This window comes from Juglans microcarpa x Juglans regia, chromosome 5D (genome assembly GCF_004785595.1).
Source record: "Juglans microcarpa x Juglans regia isolate MS1-56 chromosome 5D, Jm3101_v1.0, whole genome shotgun sequence".
NCBI classification, from domain to species: Eukaryota; Viridiplantae; Streptophyta; class Magnoliopsida; order Fagales; family Juglandaceae; genus Juglans; species Juglans microcarpa x Juglans regia.
The window spans coordinates 24229257-24248588 of record NC_054602.1 but is presented as its reverse complement, the minus strand read 5'-3'; the positions used below and the strand labels follow the sequence as shown (position 1 = coordinate 24248588).

The following is a 19332-nucleotide window of genomic DNA, read 5'->3' as shown; positions in this document are numbered from 1 at the left end:
AGCTGAGTAAGCGTGGCCTCTATATAATAGATTGATGTTTCATGTGCAAAAGTAATGGGGAATCGGTGGATCATCTCCTTCTTCATTGTGAGGTAGTTAAGCTTTATGGGATGAAATCTTCACTAGACTCGGTTTGGCATGGATAATGCCTAGGAGGGTGATAGATCTATGGTCATGTTGGAGAGGAATTCGGGGCAATCGTCACATCGCGGCTCTTTGGAAGATGGTGCCTCTATGTTTAATGTGATGTACTTGGAACAAGAGGAACGGTTGCTGTTTCGACAATAGGGAACGCTCATCAGAAGGGTTTAGGGACTTTTTCTTTCAGACATTGTTGCTTTGGGCTTCAGCGGTCAGTTAAAGTGGATTAGTGGGTTAATGTGTTCCAGCTATTGTATTGAATGGGACGAGTTTTAATGACTTTTATGCTGTTTTTCACAGCGCTTAGCTTGTGATTAGGTTCATCTCCTGTATACTTCCTATGTACTTGGGCCTTGCCTAATTACGTGGTTTAATAAATTCTTTTACTTAAAAAAAAATCTCTTAGAAAGAAGCCAGTTTTTTAAACTTTCGCGACCACCCAATATTGTTTGGAGTACCATCGATAACTGAAAAGATGACAATCTGCCATCCCTCTCCAAGTTGACAACGGAACCAAAAATAACACCTTAAATGGAAGACCAAGACCTGTAGAGAAGTAAGCGGAAGTGGAACAGACTTCCAATGAAGCCTTAAAACCGAATGGCCTGGAAACTGAACAGTCTAGAAACTGAATGGTGTTTAGGGAAATAATTTAATGTTGAGATTATTATCCAAGTATTTTAATAACATTTAATAACCTGGAAACTGAATAGTTCTGATAAAATTAAGTTATGAAAATAAAAAGCAGTAACTGACTGGAAGTGCAAGAGACAGGAAGTGTAAGAGACAGCTAATGAAGTGGTAATAAAGGGTGGAAGTAGATGGGAAGTGCAAGAGACGAGAAGTTAGAGATGGCTGATGAAGGGTAATAAAGGATGGACGTTGATGGGAAGTGCAAGAGATGGATGATAAAGTGGTAATAAAGGGTGGAAGTGTAAATGTTCTTGTATTATAATTAGAGAATAATAAATAATTAAAAATTAAAATGAGAACATACAAATGTTGAGGTGGCACAATATTTTACGAAGATTGCCGCAGCTTTTATATATTGTAATAGATTTGTCTTTCGCCCTATCGCTTTATTAAATTTCAGCTCTTTTTACTGGTAACTTTAAGGATATGACAGCTGTTCTGCTTTGTGGTTCTACATTTATCTGTTAAAAAACACTCACACACTCATACTCGCACGCGCCCCCTATATTTTCCTTTTACTAAGCATATTTTCTTACTCGTGTGTTCAGTGCGCTATGGCCTTTTAGTACCCTTGGATGGCCAGACGTGTCAGCAGAGGATTTTAAACGGTTTTATCCAACAACAATGCTTGAAACTGGGTAATGTTACTCCCTACCTAGCTTCCACTGTTCTTACGATCTCTCTCTCTCTCTCTCTCACAGTGAAACAGTTAGTTTTCTAGGTTCTTGTCCTGTATTAGGTTAGTTTTCTAGGTTCTTGTCCTGTATTAGGGTGGAAAGCAGCACTGCAAATTGCATTTTGTTGCCGATGAATATAGTTGATAATGTACTGCTAATATACATATTTTTGGTCCATATTGCACCTCTTTTTTTTTTTTTTTTTTTTTTTTTTTTTTTTTTTTTTTTTAATGTGAGAGGATATGGGAAGTGATATTTCTTTCATGTTTGGACAGGCATGACATATTGTTTTTTTGGGTGGCGAGGATGGTCATGATGGGAATCGAGTTCACAGGGACTATTCCATTCTCATACATTTATCTACATGGGCTCATCCGAGACTCACAAGTGAGTGTAGTGCATGAGTAAAGTTTTGGCATTGATATTGTTTATACAAAGCTGCAGCCCTTAATGAATAATCTTTATAGACCTTCATCTCAAAGTTTGTTTTGCACACCTTCATGGTAGACTTCTTTATAATTATTTAAATAGGACTGTCCAATTGGACCATGGTAGTTGGAAGCCGCCGAACGAAAACCAAGACTTGAAAAAACGGTTTTATTCAGGCCAATTCAAATTGAGTTGTTCAGAAATTGAATTGATTTTAGTGAACGTTTTGAATCGTTTACTAAACCGCTTCAAACGACCTGTTTAGGCTGATTCAAGCTGATTTTAGACTGATTTGAACCAATTCCAACTGATTTAAAACTGTATCTATACAAAGATATGATAGAACTAAACATATATTAACTTTTTCAATTGTATTCAATAAGAATCGCAAAAACATTGAAAGATAAAATATGCAGTTCTTTATTTTCTTTAGTTGAAAAAAAATAGGAATGAATGAGTATTTGGTATTAAATTTGTGCTATTGTATAAAATACTACATTTACCATGTGCTTATAACTTAATGATTTTTATCTTTTTCGCATATGAGGCAGAAAAAAGTCGACAATTGAGGTTAAATACATTACATGTTTATTGAAATATTAGATTCATATCATATTTTTTTTTATTAGTAAATAGGAATTTTATTAAAATAGGCGAAGCCAAGTACACATGACATATACAAGAACCACACCTATGTATGACTGTCTAAAGATACAAGAAAATCATGTACGTTCATGCCATTAAAGTCTATTACAATCAACCAATAGAATAATGTATGAAGAAAAAAAGTTCGAATCTCGTCCATTGTCCGTTCATGATCCTCAAAACTCCAACCATTCCTTTCCATCCATACGCACCACCATAGGCAAATCGGTATCATCTTCCACATCGCTGCAATTTGAGAATTACCTCCAATGCCGTGCTAGCTGGCCAAAAGTCAACAACCCTTCTTGGCATTACCCAAACGAGTCCCACTCTAGCAAAGATATCATTCCATATGCGCGTGGCTACATCACAATGCAATAATAGGTGATCCACAGACTCCTCACTTTTCATACATATAGCACCAATCCAATACCATCAATCAGTGTTTTCTTAGATTATCTAAGGCTAGAATCTTCCATACAAAAAAAGAAGCTTTTAGGGGGGCCCTTAGTCTTCCATTTGTTCTTCCATGGGAATGTTCTTGTAGAATGCGTCATGAGGAACTCGTAGTATGACTGTACAGTAAAATTTCCCCTTCTTGGATTGTGACCACATAATCTTATTTGCTCCTGCAATCACTCTACAAGTATACACAAGGTTGAAGAAATCTATAAATGTGTCAATTTCCCAATCTTGGACAGCTCTAAAGAAGGTGATATTCCACTAAGGGGAGCCACTAGAGAGATCCATGAGCTATGCTACAGAAGCCTCCTTTCTTCGGGCGATGCCGTGTAGTGTTGGGTAGGCTTCTTTGAGGATTTGATCTCCACACCATAGGTCATTCCAGAATTTAATTCTGGAACCATCCCCAACTGCAAAACGTGTATATCGATGAAGATTGGTCCAGCCTCTTCTTATTTGTTTCCAAAGCCCCACCACATGTTATCTGTCACCTCATTCGAGCACTATCCTCCCACAGTCCACCATAATTCAACTCTATAATCACCCTCCTTAAAGCTCCCCTCTCTTCGTGGTATCTCCACAACCATTTACCCAATAAAGCCTTGTTAAAAACCAACAAATTCATATTTCCCAACCTGCTTTCTCGTATAGGGGTACAAATCATTGCCCAATTCACCAAAGGAAACTTGAATTCTTCGTCTATTCCCCCTCATAAGAAGTCTCTTTGTAATTTCTCTATCCGGTGAGTCACTTTGCATGGTATTGGAAATAAAGATAAGTAGTAAGTTGGCAGGTTGGATAGAGTTCTTTTTATCAACGTAACTTAGCCACCTTTGGAGAAATACATCTTCCAACTTGCCAATTTATGCTCCATTTTTTCCAACACTCCATCCCAAATAGACAGCGATTTAAAGGATGCACCCAATGGAAGACCAAAATACTTCATTGGCAAGGTGGAGACTTTGCATCCTAGCATATTGGCGAAGGTCAAAACACTTGGAACATTACCCACCGGAACTAATTCTAACTTGGTGAGATTCACTTTCAAACCCGAAGCAGCTTCAAAGCAAAGTAAAAGAGCTCGCAAGACTTGAATATGATTATGACTAGCCCCACAAAAGGCAAGAGTATCATCTGCAAATGAGAGGTGAGTCATCTCAAGTGTACCGATTCTTGCCTCCCCTACGAAAAGTCCTGATAAAAATTCACCTTCCACAAGACTTGCAATCATTTTACTAAAAGCTTCCATTATGAAAATAACGAGTTATGGAGATAGGGGATTACCTTGCTTCAAACCCCTTGAACTTCCGAAGAAACCCATTGGGGTATCATTCACCAAGATAGAGAAACGTATGATGGAGATGCAAAATCTGATCCAAGAGCACCATCTCGCTCCAAGTCCACACCTCTCGAGCATGTAACAAAAAATTCCTGTTTACACAATCATATGCCTTCTCCATGTCAAGTTTGCATAATAACCCGGGTTCACCCGACTTGATGCGACTCTCCAAGCATTCATTGGCAATGAGAACCAAGTCAAGGATTTGCCGACCTCGGATGAATGCATTTTGGGGCTTGGTTATGATATTCTCCAGTACCGTACTCAATCGGATAGCCAATACCTTCGAAATGATTTTGTAAATTCCACTCACTAAGCTAATAGGACAAAAGTCCTTAATCTCCACCATCCAAGGCTTCTTTGCGATAGGTGTAAAGTAGCATTAAGTCTTTTTTCAAAAATACCTCGTTCATGAAACTCTTGGAAGAAGCTCATGATGTTGTCTTTAACTGCCTCTCAACATGCCTTAAAAGGCTATAGTGAACCCATCAGGATCCAGAGCTTTGTCACTAGCCATACTTCTCACCACCTTGCGAATCTCCACCTCCTCGAAAGGCCTCTCTAGCCAACTTGCTTCTTGCTGATCAATTGACTCAAAAACAAGGCCATCCAAACAAGGTCTCCAAGAAAATTGTTCCGAAAGTAATTGTGCATAGTAGTTAGTAATATGATCCGTGATCTCAGACGAATTCGATGTAATCCTCCCATCTACCAATATGGACTCAATGATATTGTGTCTTCTATGCGAATTAACCATGCGATGGAAGAACTTGGTGCATTTATCCCCTTCTTTTAGTCATAAAGCCCTAGATTTTTGTCTCCATAAGATCTCTTCCATTAGAGCCATCCTTTCAATATCTGAGGTGACTTGCTTTTTGCGAGCCTTTTGTTCTTCTGAAAGCCCCCTCTCCTCCTCCACGTCCTCCAAACCCTATAATTTGTCGATGAGGGACTTCTTTCGGTGTTCCACATTCCCAAACATTTGCTCATTCCACTTCTTCAAGTCCTCCTTGAGAGCCTTTAACTTACAAGCCAACACATAACTTAGGTTGCTTTGTATGAGATAGGACGACTGCCATTGTCTAACTCGCTCAACGAAGCCTTCGGATTTTAGCCACATGTTCTCAAACTTGAAATATCTTTTACCTCCCTGTATGCCTCCACAATCAATGAGAATAGGGAAGTGATCCGAACATAACCTTGGAAGCTGTTTTTGGATTTGATCCGGAAAATGTGTTTCCCAATCAGGCGAAATGCGGAATCTATCAAGTTTTGACCAAGTTAGATATTCTCTATTACTGGACCATGTGAATGTGCCACCCACTAGAGGAATATCCAGAAGATCATGCTAATAAATAAAGTCTGAAAAATCCATCATTGCTAAGCTAGAGCTAGGACCTCCTATTCCCCCAATGCACCAAGGGAGGCTCCATAAGCTACAAAGACCAGCCAATTCACCCCACATGCCTCTTCTCTCAGTATTAGTATTGGGACCATAAACATTGGCAAAGGACCATTGATAATTGATACCTATTTTCCACATTTGTAAAAGAAGTAGCCACTGTATAACCCCCACACACTCATTATTCATTTTTTCCACCACCCTTTTTATCCCATATGACAACAATTCCACAAACTCCGTATGCTATTAGTTCCAGTTTTGTCTCTTGTAAACATACAACATCCACTCTCCAACTACGAAGCTGGTTTCGTACTTTGGTGCGCTTCTCTAATTCGTTCAACACCCTTACATTCCATGAGACTATTTTGAGCTTCATAAAACCACCGATTTTGCCCTATCGTTCATCCCACCACGACTCGCACTTCCTTCATAATTTACTGAACGAGTAAGGCTCAACCCAATGATCATTAGCTCCCATATTTCTACCTACTGCTACCTCCGTCAATTGGAACTCCCCCTCGTTATTATTGTGTTCAGAAGCTTTGAATATAACCAATGTGCCAACATCGGTTTGGTTGTCACCCTTAGACCTGTCCCCCATCGGCATCTCAATGTCCATTGGAGGCTCCGGTGCAATCACAACAAGTATAGGACTTTCAACTGCATCGAAGAAGGTCCCCAGCTCACTCTGGCCCTCTTCCTCTGTTCGGGAACTCTTCGTACGTTCGAAATGGACATTTTTGGCTTCTAACACCATCAGCAATGTCAACTCGAGTACGACGTCCACCAGAGGCCAACCCATTAGGTCTCTTGGTCCAGGCGATGGGTTCTGTCTGTTTTTCGTGACTTGTTGGCCCCTCGTACATCCTAAACAAGCATTCTTGACTTCGATCTCTGTCATCGACGTCAACTCTGGTGATGGTTCGACTAGAGGCCCACCCTCCAGGTCGCTTGGTCCCTACGGTGGGGTTTGTCTCTTTTTCGTGACTCGCTGGTCCATACATTTGAAACAACCAATCTCGACTTCAATCTCTGTCGGTGGCGTTGGTGATTAGACAACGTCAGTAGGTCCTTGCTAGTAACAGTCACAAAGCCTATTTCGGGAGGCCTTGGGGGTTTAGCCCACTAGTTATTGGCTGGGCTGTAGCTTTGCCTTTCTTAGCCTGAGTGAAATGCCTCTCCTGACCCAGCCTATTCTTACTCGGCCCACCTTTGCCCAAGAGAGGACGTCTCCGTCCTTCTCCCGCAATGACTTCTGCTTTACTTTTGAATACCTTGAATTACCCTCCACCCTTGGTTTCGTTGTTATTGCATCTCCCCTAGCGCTCATTGTCATTTCTTGACTACCTGTAGCAAGTCCCAATGACCAGACCACCTTTGCATAGGACTTAGGCAAAGTGTTCATCGACACTTTCTGGTTTGAGTTTTGAAACCTTGACAACCCAACCTTTCTCCCCTTCTCCAAGCTGTTGCGAGCTTCCTGCAGTGCAACCACCATTTCTTTCCACCCTTTCCCCTCCATTTCTTCTGGTATAAAAACAAAATTCCGTCTGCCACTATTGCCATATTCCACTAATGCCTTATATCGACCTTGAGCATTGGAACATCTTTGGGCAATGTAACTTCTGTGACCATCCCTTGAGGTTGCAAAGAACTCCTTTTTGTCACCATATGAACATTCCTCAAGGGCTCTAATGAGCTAGTTCACCGTGAACATCTCCAGGACAAATGCTTTCGTAACCTTCCAACTTCTCTCTGTTATGCGAATCCATCGACTACCTTCCTCAAACAGTTCAAAAACCTTAGATTCTATAAGAATCTGCTTCATGAAACCCATGATAATCTCATAGATAAGCACCAGAAATCATCACTAGTGAGAAAGCGTATGGAGAGAAAAGAGCTTATTGGAGTTTTATACATGAACTTATATTTATACATGATATTAAATGCTTGAATTTCATTGTATATGATTTTTAATACTTTTTATCAACAGTGAAATAACTAATTCAAAATTGTCATGAATTGCCCGATTCATTGAATTGGTTCGTACCCAATTCCGAGTTTTCGAGCCTTGACGAAAACTCAACCCTCAAATGTTTGCAACTTTGCTTCCAATAGGTTTGCAAGTGAGACCAAGAGAAATAGGGATAGAGATAATGCGGTAAATGTTTTGTCCAGCTATGCCATTGAATCTATGGTGGCACTGAGTCTGGCAGGTAAAAGAAATACAGTGCTCAAATTAAAATATTTGAAATGCAGAATTGACACTTTCTGAAATCTAGTATCAATGCTGGACTAACCCTACTTCTCAAGGACCATCATTTTTTTCCAAAATCTTTTTCAATGCGTAATAGGTGGTATTGTTGACATAGTCCATGGTGGACCTAGATTTGAAGTGAATGTAGATATGACTCTCTAGCTTTTTCTCTTTTTCTTTTGTATCTTTTTTTCGTTTTTTGCCTTGGGGGGGTGGTTACCAAGCAAGTCTCAATGGTCAAATCAACTCAAATTTTTTAATACATCGTTTTCGATAAATTATACCATAATATATTGCCTTAAATCGGTCATTGTCATGAGTAAAATTTTGTATTACCTTGGGGCTTCTTAACAAAATTATGGATCTTTTTGGTTCTGTATACTTGGGTTCATTCTGTAATAGGCTGCAAAAAAAGTTCAATGGATGAATTTCTTTAGAACTTAGGAACATCGTGAAATCTCGAAAAGATTTCACGAATTGAGCGACCTATTATAAAGTTTGTCAGCATAGTTGGATTCCGACTTGCTACGGTGACAAACTTGCATTTTTATTTATTCGAGGCACTTAGGAGTATAATTAGCAAAACGAATTGCAGCATTAGTCTCGGATGAATATTTAGGATTTTACGGTGCAATGTTACATTTTCCATTTCTTGGATGAATGGTACCTGAGAGTGCCTTTTGATTTAATCAAGGCACTTAGGAGTCGAACTTTGCGAAGCAATTTGCACCACTAGACTCGTATGATTTTTTAGTATTTTATGGTGTAATAGTAATTTTGTAATTTTTTGGTAACACGGGATAGCGCCACTTGGCACTCAGTTGAAACGATTGTAAAATCGCTAAGTGAAATGTTCAAATACATTTAGAATCACTAGGATTACTCTTTGGATGGACACTTGACACATTCCTAGCCACACATTGGAATAGTAATAGGACACTTGTCACTTAATGAGTTAAGTGTGATGGAATGGAGGCAATTCAAGCCATGTGATCGTGCCACCTTTGCAAACACTATTCCGACCACCCGAAACACTTTTTGATAAACCAAAAGAGGGTTTTAACCCTAGTGAAACCCCACACCATTGGATTTCAATCAAAACCCTAAAACCCTCATGAGGGGCGAAGCCCTAAACCTTGATTTCAAACCCTAACGTGGCCCGGTTTTGATGAAGTGATTAATCACTTCCACATGTTATTAATCACTTATTTTTTTAGTCATACACTCTTAACCACTCTCTTACATCTTGATAATCACATTGGGCCAAAAAAAATTCGATTTGGACTTCATCCCAACCGAAACCCCGAAGGAGACCCATGAAAACCCTAAATTGAAGCATCGAGCCCATCTTTGACCCACTGAAAACCATTACCAAGTCAAGCTTCTTGGAGAAGTTTCTTCCTCCTCCGAAGGCCAAGCTAGAGCTGACATGCCACTCATGGCTAGCCTAAAAAAGGTGGCTTGATGGCAAGTCAAAAGGGCTATAAAACCACCACCCACCAATTCAGCTTTTGCAGCAGAAAACCATGGGCTGTGTAGCCCACAGTTTCACCACCTTTTGGGCTGCCAACCTCCCATCCAAGGGTCACTCAGCCACCCCATGTCAGCCCCCTCTCATGTATATCATGCCATCCCCCTTCATCACTTCACATTTTGCATTTCCATCCCATTTTCTAGAGAGAACCTGAGAGAGAGTTTCAGGCAGATTTTCTGGCTATTCTTGCCTTGCATTTTCCAGCCCTTTGTAAGTCGATTGTGGTAAAAATTGAATCGATTGCATTGATGTGATTGTAGTCTTTACACGGCTATATATACTATTACATAGCTGATTTACAGAATTAATTAGAGGGAGATAAAATAGGAAACTTTCCTTCCGAAAAAAGATTTCTATATCAGTGGGATTTCTTAACGGTTATCCCATAATCCTAGGAAATTCAAAGATACAAATATATAGGTTTCCTAATAGATAGAAGATTGAGGGAATCAATTATCTATTTTCCAACACTCCCCCTCAAGCTGGTGTATATACATCCTTCATTCCCAGCTTGAAGATAAGTCTTGTGAATGCTGCACTGCTAAGTCCTTTTGTGAGTACGTCTGCGAGTTGGCCGTTAGTTCCACATACGGAGTACAAATTAATCCACCATCCAATTTCTCTTTTATGAAGTGTCTATCTACTTCAACGTGCTTCGTTCTGTCATGTTGAATAGGATTGTGAGCAATGTTGATGGCTGACTTCTTGTCACAAAATAACTTCATTGGTCCTTCCCATCTGATTCTAAGGTCTTCCAGAATTTGCTTGAGCCATACTAATTCACACTCCCTGAGCAATCGCCTTGAACTTTGCCTCCGCACTCAATCTAACTACCACATTCTGCTTCTTACTCCTCTAGGTCACAAGATTGCCTCCAATGAAAGTTCAATAACCCGTAGTGGACCTCCTATCAATGGGTGAGCCTACATTATCTGCATCAGTGTATTCGTCAAGGATCAATTCAACGTTTCTTCTAAATAGAATTCCCTTGCCAGGATTGGCCTTTAGGTAATGCAGTACCCGATACACTGCCTGTAGGTGAACTTCTTTGGGTTGTGCATAAATTGGCTAACCATGCTCACGGCATATGCAATGTCTGGCTGTGTGTGAGCAAGATATATAAGCTTTCCTACTAGTCTCTGGTACAATTCCCTTTCTACGGCTGGATCTTCATTTGCCTCTCCAAGTTTGTGATTTGGCTCGATTAGTGTGGAGACGGGTTTACACGCCAGCTTTCCTGTCTCCATTAGAAGATCATTTACATATTTTTGTTGCAAAATAAAGATGCCTTCTCTGGAATGAGCTACTTCAATTCCCAGAAAGTACATCAGTCTTCCAAGTTTTTTTATTTCAAATTCTCTGACTATACACCTTCCCAAGGCTTCCTTCTCCTTCTCATCTTTTCTTATCACAATTATGTCATCAACATATACCAAAAGAGTCGTGACTCCCCCTGCATCTAAGTGCTTAATAAAGAGTGTATGATCTCCTTGACTCTGTCTGTATCCGGTGGCAAGCATTACTTTGGTAAACCTTCCAAACCAAACCCTTGGTGATTACTTAAGACTATACAATGCTTTCTTCAATCTGCAAACTTTATTGCTTCTTAGATTTCCCTTGAAGCCCGGAGGAACATCCATGTATATTTCCTCCTCCAACTCACCATGAAGAAATGCATTTTTTACATCAAATTGCTCCAAGTACCAGTGTATGTTAGCAGCTAGCGATAGTAGCACTCTTACCGTACTCATCTTAGCCACTGGAGCAAATGTCTCTCGATAGTCAATGCCATAGGTCTGCGTGTATCCTTTTGCCACGAGTCTGGCCTTGTATCTATCCAGGGAGCCATTTGACCTGTACTTCACTGTAAACACCCACTTGCATACCACAACTTTCTTCCCTGGTGGTAAGTCAACAATTTCCCTCGATTATTTTCTAGTGTCTGCATCTCTTCATTCATAGCATTTCTCCAATTCTTACTAGATAATGCCTCAGATAAAGTATTAGGAATAGGAATGGTATTTATGCTGACTTGAAAGCTCCTATGTGATGGTGAGAATTTTTTAAATGACACAAACTTTGCTAAAGGGTACAGTGGGTGTTTAGTGCATTCTCTTGTGCCTTTTCTAATAGCAATAGGAAGGTCACGATCATGGGCTGATGGAGGAGAAATATTAGGACTTAACTCACTCTCAAGATCTAGAGTTGAAGCTTGAACTTGCTCAGGATTAGGGTCCGGATCTCTTCGTCTTGAATAAACTTGCATAAATCTTATAGAGTCACAAGATTCATCACTTTGTCACGGGTCTAGGTGAACCTTGTGCAGCACGTCCCGACGCTTCAAGTTTCGTCAAATCCAAAGCAGAAGTTGAGGGTGTCGCACATTCCCCTTTTAAAACCCATCTTTCAATACTCTTTCCCTGACTCATGCCGTCCCATTACTCCCTCCCCCCACACGCCCCAGAAAAAACCTGAAAAAAGGAAATTGCTTAAAGGAAAAAAAAAAAGTAAGAACAAGGAACAAGTTTCATGGGTTTTACACACCCCATGGAATGCAATTCAGGAGTTTACTGAAGGAGTCGATGATCCTATCACTGCTTTTATTAAGCTCTTGTTTGTTCTCGCTAGCTGTTTAGAGCATCTTTCTAGTATGTCTTTGTAGCTTACCAAATTCCCATATATTGATGTGGCTTTGAACTTTTAATTCTTTTTCAGGGGCGTAAAATGTCAAAAACACTGGGTAATGTAGTAGATCCAATTGATACTATCCAGGAATTTGGAACTGATGCTTTACGATTCACACTTGCACTAGGAACTGCTGGTCAGGTTTGATTTATTCTCAATAGAATACACTGGCTGATATATTTTATGCTGTCAATTGAATACGTCCTCTTCTTTCAGGACCTTAATTTATCCACAGAGAGATTGTCCTCCAACAAGGCCTTCACTAACAAACTGTGGAATGCTGGCAAGTTTGTGTTACAGAATTTGCCTAATCAAGATGACGCATCTGCTTGGGAAACTGTACTGGCTTATAAGGTTGGTTTGTGTTCATTAACCTTTGATGAATTCGGTGAAATGACAATATGATTCTAGAGTCAAAACTCATAAAAACATTCATATTTTGTGGAATATTTTTGTTTAACCAGAAAAGAAAGCTATGTTTATTAGGCACAGAGCATAAGAATAACATAGCCCTAATTTGTTAAGAAGTGTGATGGAGTTAACTAAATCTCAGGACAATACTTTTTTCTTTTATTGGCGCCGGGTGTCCAGGAACAACGTCCCGACTAATTCCAGGGCTGCACAGGCCTCGGCAAGGAGTTTCCCGCAAGTGCACCTTGGGTAATTCAAGAAGAAAATCTCCCAGTCCGATGGCCCTTAGAGATTGTTTGCACCTAAGGGGATGTGAATCTTAGACTTGGGGGGAGCATACCCCCAAGCCCAAGGCCTTTACCACTTCAGCCAACCCGTAGGGGTTAAATCTCAGGACAATACTTTAGAATAAGATCCTGCAAACAGTCGAAAAACAGTCAAGTAAATACTTCCTCTGAAATAGGCTAACACCCTTTTTAGAGTTACCAACTTGAATCACAAGAAAGGATTTGAGTTTCCCTTAATCTTTGGTGTGAAACCAATCTCGGCAAAATCATTTGAACCTGTAATCCCCCCCCCCCCCCCCCCCCCCAAAAAAAAAAAAAAAAAAAAAAAAAAACATTGCTGGTAATTACAATATCATTCTCATATACTACCAGCAGAATGTAACCTGCATCGATATATTGGTGATACACCAATGATATGTTTGAAATCTACAAAGCTCTTGGGGATATGTTTTAGATATATAACTTCTTTAACTTGAACACACTACCCTGATACCCCGTCTTACCCAAATGGTTGCTACTTGTAAATTTCCAGCTTATATTCAGCTGAAATGATTGCTAGTCAAGATTAGCTGTAGAGAAAATCAGCAATCGAATGAAGAAGAGTTTGGCCATCGAAGAAAAAGTTGCCTCATAATCAATGCTATATGTATGTGTAAAACTCTTAACAACCAATCACGCCTCCAAAATTCCATAGAACCATCTTTTTTAAACATTTTTTTTTATCGGTAACCATCCGTCTCAAACATCACCAGATATACAACCTTTACATCCAACAATCTATTTGCTAGGAGGTTGTGGAGCAAACTCCCATGTCCCATTATGATAAAGGGTATCCATCCAATCTTCATGGATTTCTTCCAACTTGGACTAGATAATGAATCCTTGACTGACTTCGAAATAGAAGTTGTAGAAAGCTTAAGGTAAACTTGAAAGGAAGGGGATAAAGAATGATAAAAACAATTTGACTATTTGGATGTTGATTGACACAAGATTGTACCTTTTCTAAAAGCAATAGGCAAAGAGCCTAAAGTTATATGTGAACATGGAGTTAAAGAAGGCTGCGAAGATGGTGTTGGCATAGGAGCCAGTGGCCTTAGGTGACATAAATAAACCTGCATGTGAATTGCATGAGGTTGTAGCAAAGAGTCTGATGAACCAAGATTTGGTGGTGATGGAGATAGAGTGAGGGTAGGCAGTGGAACAGATGATGAGGACTATCCTCTTTAGCATGTGAGTAACCAAGAAACACACTAGAAGATCTTTTGTGGAACTGAGAAGGGAAGATGCAGTCGGAGAGAAGACAATCTGAGGAGGCACCGTATAGAACAGAGGGTGGAAGTTGCTTAATATGATGACAACTAGAAAACGCATCATTCCAAAACCATTTGGGAACATGCATGTGAAGTAACAGAGTGATTTATGTCCAATAATTGGAGAGGGTTTTGTTGTCAGAAGAGGTTTCATGGCGTCAAAAATCTAGGGCGCTTTGGTTGAAAGAAGGTGATAGGTGTACGAAGTTCTTTCACAAAGTGGCTAACTCACATCGGCGCAACAATGCTATCGAATCACTTCAATCTGGTTCTCAAGTGATATCTTCTCCTCCCGAGCTAGAAAACCATATAGTACAGTATTACGAGACCCTTCTCACAGAATCGGTTCCTTGGGGGCCGAAGCTTGATGCTTTGCACTTTGAGGCAATTGACTTGCAGAGTGTGAGTGTTCTGAAGAGAGCTTTTGACGAAGAAGAGATTTACAAGGTCATATCGGGCATGGCTAAAGATAAAGCGTCGGGGCCGGATGGTTTTTCGATGGGTTTTTTTCAAACTTGCTGGGACACTGTGAAAGGGGACGTTATGCAGGTTTTCAGTGAATTTCACTCTTTTCAAAAGTTTGAAAAATCCCTTAATACGACCTTTATTGCGCTCATTCCCAAGAAACACGGGGCTGTGACTATTGAAGACTTTCGGCCTATAAGTCTGGTGAGTAGCATTTATAAGATTATATCGAAGGTTCTTGCTAATCGGCTTAGGCCGGTGTTGGATCATATTATCTCCAAGTCCCAGAATGCTTTTATTCATGGGAGACAAATTCTGGATTCAATACTCATTGCAAATGAGTGTTTGGATTACAGAATACGGGAGGGAGGTTCAGGTGTTCTGTGCAAACTTGACATGGAGAAGGCATATGATCATGTGAATTGGGAATTTCTCCTATACATGCTTGAGAGATGTGGTTTTGGGGATCGGTGGATTGCATGGTTGCGTCATTGTATTTCAACTGCCCGTTTCTCAGTTCTGGTTAATGGCACACCTGCTGGTTTTTTTGATAGCTCGCGGGGATTGCGGTAGGGAGATCCTTTATCTCCTCTTCTATTTGTTATAGTTATGGAGGTTTTAAGTAGGATGGTGCAGGCCGTTGTTGGGAGAGGGTTCTTATCGGGTTTTCTGGTGGGCAATGTTGCTGGTGGCTCTATTATCATTTCACACCTCCTTTTTGCAGATGATACGTTAGTTTTTTGTGAAGCAAATAGGAGCCAGATCCAATTTTTACGAGCATTGTTACTTTGTTTTGAAGTAGTGTCAGGGTTTAAGGTGAATTTGGGCAAGTCTGAGATGGTTCCTGTGGGGGGTGATCTCAAATATCCTCAGTTTAGCAAGACTTCTGGATTGTAAGGTGTCCTCTTTCCCTATGAAATATCTGGGCCTTCCGCTGGGAACAACTTTCAAGAATAGAGCTATAAGGGATGGGGTAATGGAGAAGATTGAGAAAATGTTGGCTGGTTGGAAACGAATGTATCTATCAAAAGGGGGTCGTCTCACTCTAATCAAGAGTACTCTCTCTAACCTCCCCACTTATTTTTTATCTTTGTTTCCTATGCCTGTAGGGGTGGTGAACAGAATAGAGAAACTTTTTAGAGTGTTCTTATGGGGAGGTATGGGGGTGGAGAAAAAATTTCATTTGGTTAGATGGAAGACTGTTTGTGCCTCAGTTGTGAACGGGGGGTTGGGAGTGTGTAACTTGAGAATTTTTAATAAAGCGTTATTGGGAAAATGGCTTTGGAGATATCATTTGGAGGGGGGGTTCATTGTGGAAGGATATTATTGATGCTAGATATGGTGTCGATTGGGGTGGTTGGTGCTCTAAAGAAGTGAGAAGGGGGTATGGTGTGGGTTTATGGAAGTATATAAGGAAGGGATGGCCATGTTTTGCAAATCAAATTCACTTTGTAGTTGGTGATGGCAATCGTATCAGATTTTGGAGAGACGTGTGGTGTGGAGACCACGCTTTGGAAAGGGCTTTTCCGGCCTTATACCGTATTGCAGTGAATAGAGAGGCTTCAGTGGCGGACATGCGTTTATTTTCTCATGGTGCGCACCAGTGGAACATTCTTTTTAATAGGGATTTGCATGATTGGGAATTACCTATTGTTTCAGAATTTTACAGCGTACTATATTCCACTGAGTTTCCTATGGCATAGGGAGATAGTTTGAAGTGGAGGTCTAATAACCATAAGTTATGTACAGTTAAGGCGTATTATGGCATCTTGACAACACAACTTGATTTTACGCCGTTCCCCTAGAAGATTATTTGGAGGTCTCGTGTGCTTTCAAAAGTAGCTTTTTTTGTTTGGAGTGCTGCTCTAGGAAAGATATTGACCACGGACAACTTGAGAAAGAGAGGATGTGTACTGTTGGATTGGTGCTACATGTGCAAGAAGAATGGAGAATCTGTGGACCATCTCTTATTACACTGTGAGGTAACAAGAGTGTTGTGGGATGAGATCTTTCTAAGGATTGATGTTGCTTGGGTTATGCCTATGAGGGTGGCGGATTTGTTGGGTTGTTGGTCAAAGATGCAAGGCTGCTATCAAGTGGCAGTAGTGTGGAAGATGATTCCGTTGTGTATTATGTGGTGCACTTGGACGGAAAGGAATGAGCGTTGCTTTGAAGATAAGGAACGTACATTGCCCGAGCTGAAGAATTTTTTTCTCCACACTCTAATGTGTTGGTTTTCCACTATTGTTCTACATGGGGATAGTGTTCAGGATTTATTGTCTTTAATTTATCGTTCTTAGAATGTAATTAGGAGCTCTTAGGTATACTTCCTGTGTACAAAGGCTATGCCTATTTCATTCATATATATATCATCTATCTTTTATCGATAAAAAAAAAAAGTTAAAAGAGGCATTATATAACTTAAGTAGCCTGATTGGTCGACCAAGATGATCTACCATGCAAATCCCAACAATATTCAACTGAATGGTTATTATTACCATAATGAGGGCATTTATGAGATTCACACCTCAAGCTTGACCACTGCTTGTCATGGCTCCCGCACCTCAGCCACTACGTCCTTTAGGGGGGAGCAGTGGGAATCCTATAAAAGAGTCGATTAAGTCAGAGCTCTCACCACATTGATCAGAGCTCAACCAAGACTCATGTCTAGATGTGTGGCATGTTGAAATTTGGAGCACACATAGGATTGTGATGGAAGTTGTGCACCATTGAAAATCTGGTGACAAATAGGCTCATATCTTGGCTTTATGTTACCTATCGAAATAGGATATATTTTGGCTTCGAATAACCAAGGAAGTGAAAACATTGAGACCATCATGGAAAGTGCATTCTATAATGTATTACCTTCCCATAATACCATCTCATTCCCATGGGAAGATCATGTGATGAAGTAAGGCCCCTTTTGAGAGTGGCCTTCTATGTTTAGACAACTATTTTAGGGAAGATTCTCCCTTTGGTAACGAATGGAAGATGATTTTTATTTTGATGGATTGGTATTACGTGTATAGGCATAATGGGAGGGGTTTTGTTTTTTTAATAATCTGTTGTGCAATTTGAAGTGCCTGGTGTTTTGTGGAATGCTATACTTGGGTTGTTTGGGTTAGCTTTGGTTATGCGTCGTTGGGTGATAGATCTTTTAGACTGTTGGAAGGACTAGTTTAGCGACTAGTTTAGCTGTTTCTAGAACGAAGCTTTGTCAAAGATGGTCTGGTCTTGTCTATTGTGGTGTATATTGAGGAAAACTGATTGGTTTTTTGAGAATAGGGACAAGACGGTGGCGGAACTCAAAGATTTCCTTTTTACAAACTTGTATCATTGGATGATTGTTCATTTTGGTTCTTCCATTTCTAGCTTTCAGGATTCATTTGCTCTTATCTTTTATCTGGTTAGGTGTATTTCATATACGGAAACACCTGTTGGTCATTAACAAAGGTAACTTTTCGGGGAGAGAAAGAGCTTCATCTTCTCTTGATGGTTAGGTTTGGTGCCAATCTTGCATGGTTCCTCCCGATTATAAATTTTCTACTTATGACATTGTATAGAAGTGGGTAACCCAATAGATTACCAGGATCAGCCTACGCTTCATCCTGTGTTCTCAATTTGCTTCCCAATGTATCAGGCAGGGTTTAAGACAATCACCCATCCAAGTAATCAAAACTTTTTCACTAAATCATACACCACACCATTTCCAGATTAAGCAAGGATGATATAGGGACTGTCCTACATGAATGGTTCATCAAAAACTTTGATCATCTACGAGAGCTTACATTTGGAAGTTGATGAACTTAAAAGTATTGAGAACATAAATTTTTGCATTTACTCATGAACATCATCTCATCATTAATTTTATTTGTTAAGATTGCATTTCATTTTTTTCTAGATGTAGTTTTAGCATTTATTTGGGAAGGTAGCCAATACAGAATTATTGTTATTATTATTGTTATTGTTGTTATCATTATTATTTTTTTGTTTAGTTTGACAGAGAGAAGTCTCTTGTTGAGCTACCATTGCCAGAATGTTGGGTGGTAAGATAACTGTTAACATTCCTTTCTATATTATTCAGTATAGCCCGGGTGGTTACCATTTTACTTTGTCTTGTTTTCAGGTCTCAAAACTTCATTTGCTTATTGACCTGGCCACTGCAAGTTACGACAAATATTTCTTCGGAGATGTTGGAAGAGAAACCTATGATTTCTTTTGGGGTGATTTTGCTGATTGGTATGTTACATTTGATGAAGTTGTTTTTCATTGGAGAATATATCTTTATATCCTATCGTTATACGGTTGCCTTCTGGAGGGTAGATTAATTTACTGGTTAGACGCAAAGCTTAGGTTTCTCCAACGATACATAGTAAAGCTGAAGTCCAGATGTATTAATTATGCTTTAAGTGCTTGAAAACTAAACAAAATCCTGTTTGGTCTTGAGCGTTGAGCATGGGGTACATACTTTTTTGATGACCAAGGAAGTTATATACTGTAAAAATGACAGATGAACATACATTTCCTTGACGTATCAGGTGAAGCAAATTACTTCAGATACCTGTTTTTTATGATAAGGGATTTCGGAGACTGCA

At 39.9% G+C, this 19332-nt stretch overlaps 1 protein-coding gene across 2 annotated transcripts in view; it reads left to right on the top strand.

The window, feature by feature from the left end:
• Window positions 1-19332, top strand: part of LOC121264852 (valine--tRNA ligase, chloroplastic/mitochondrial 2) — a 66711-nt gene that overhangs the window by 31475 nt on the left and 15904 nt on the right. For both annotated transcript variants that reach the window (XM_041168163.1, XM_041168162.1), the window contains exons 16-21: window positions 1383-1472; window positions 1787-1898; window positions 12295-12405; window positions 12481-12618; window positions 18733-18783; window positions 18864-18976. In XM_041168163.1, the coding sequence (XP_041024097.1) occupies window positions 1383-1472; window positions 1787-1898; window positions 12295-12405; window positions 12481-12618; window positions 18733-18783; window positions 18864-18976 (615 nt within the window). The remainder of the gene's footprint in view (window positions 1-1382; window positions 1473-1786; window positions 1899-12294; window positions 12406-12480; window positions 12619-18732; window positions 18784-18863; window positions 18977-19332) is intronic.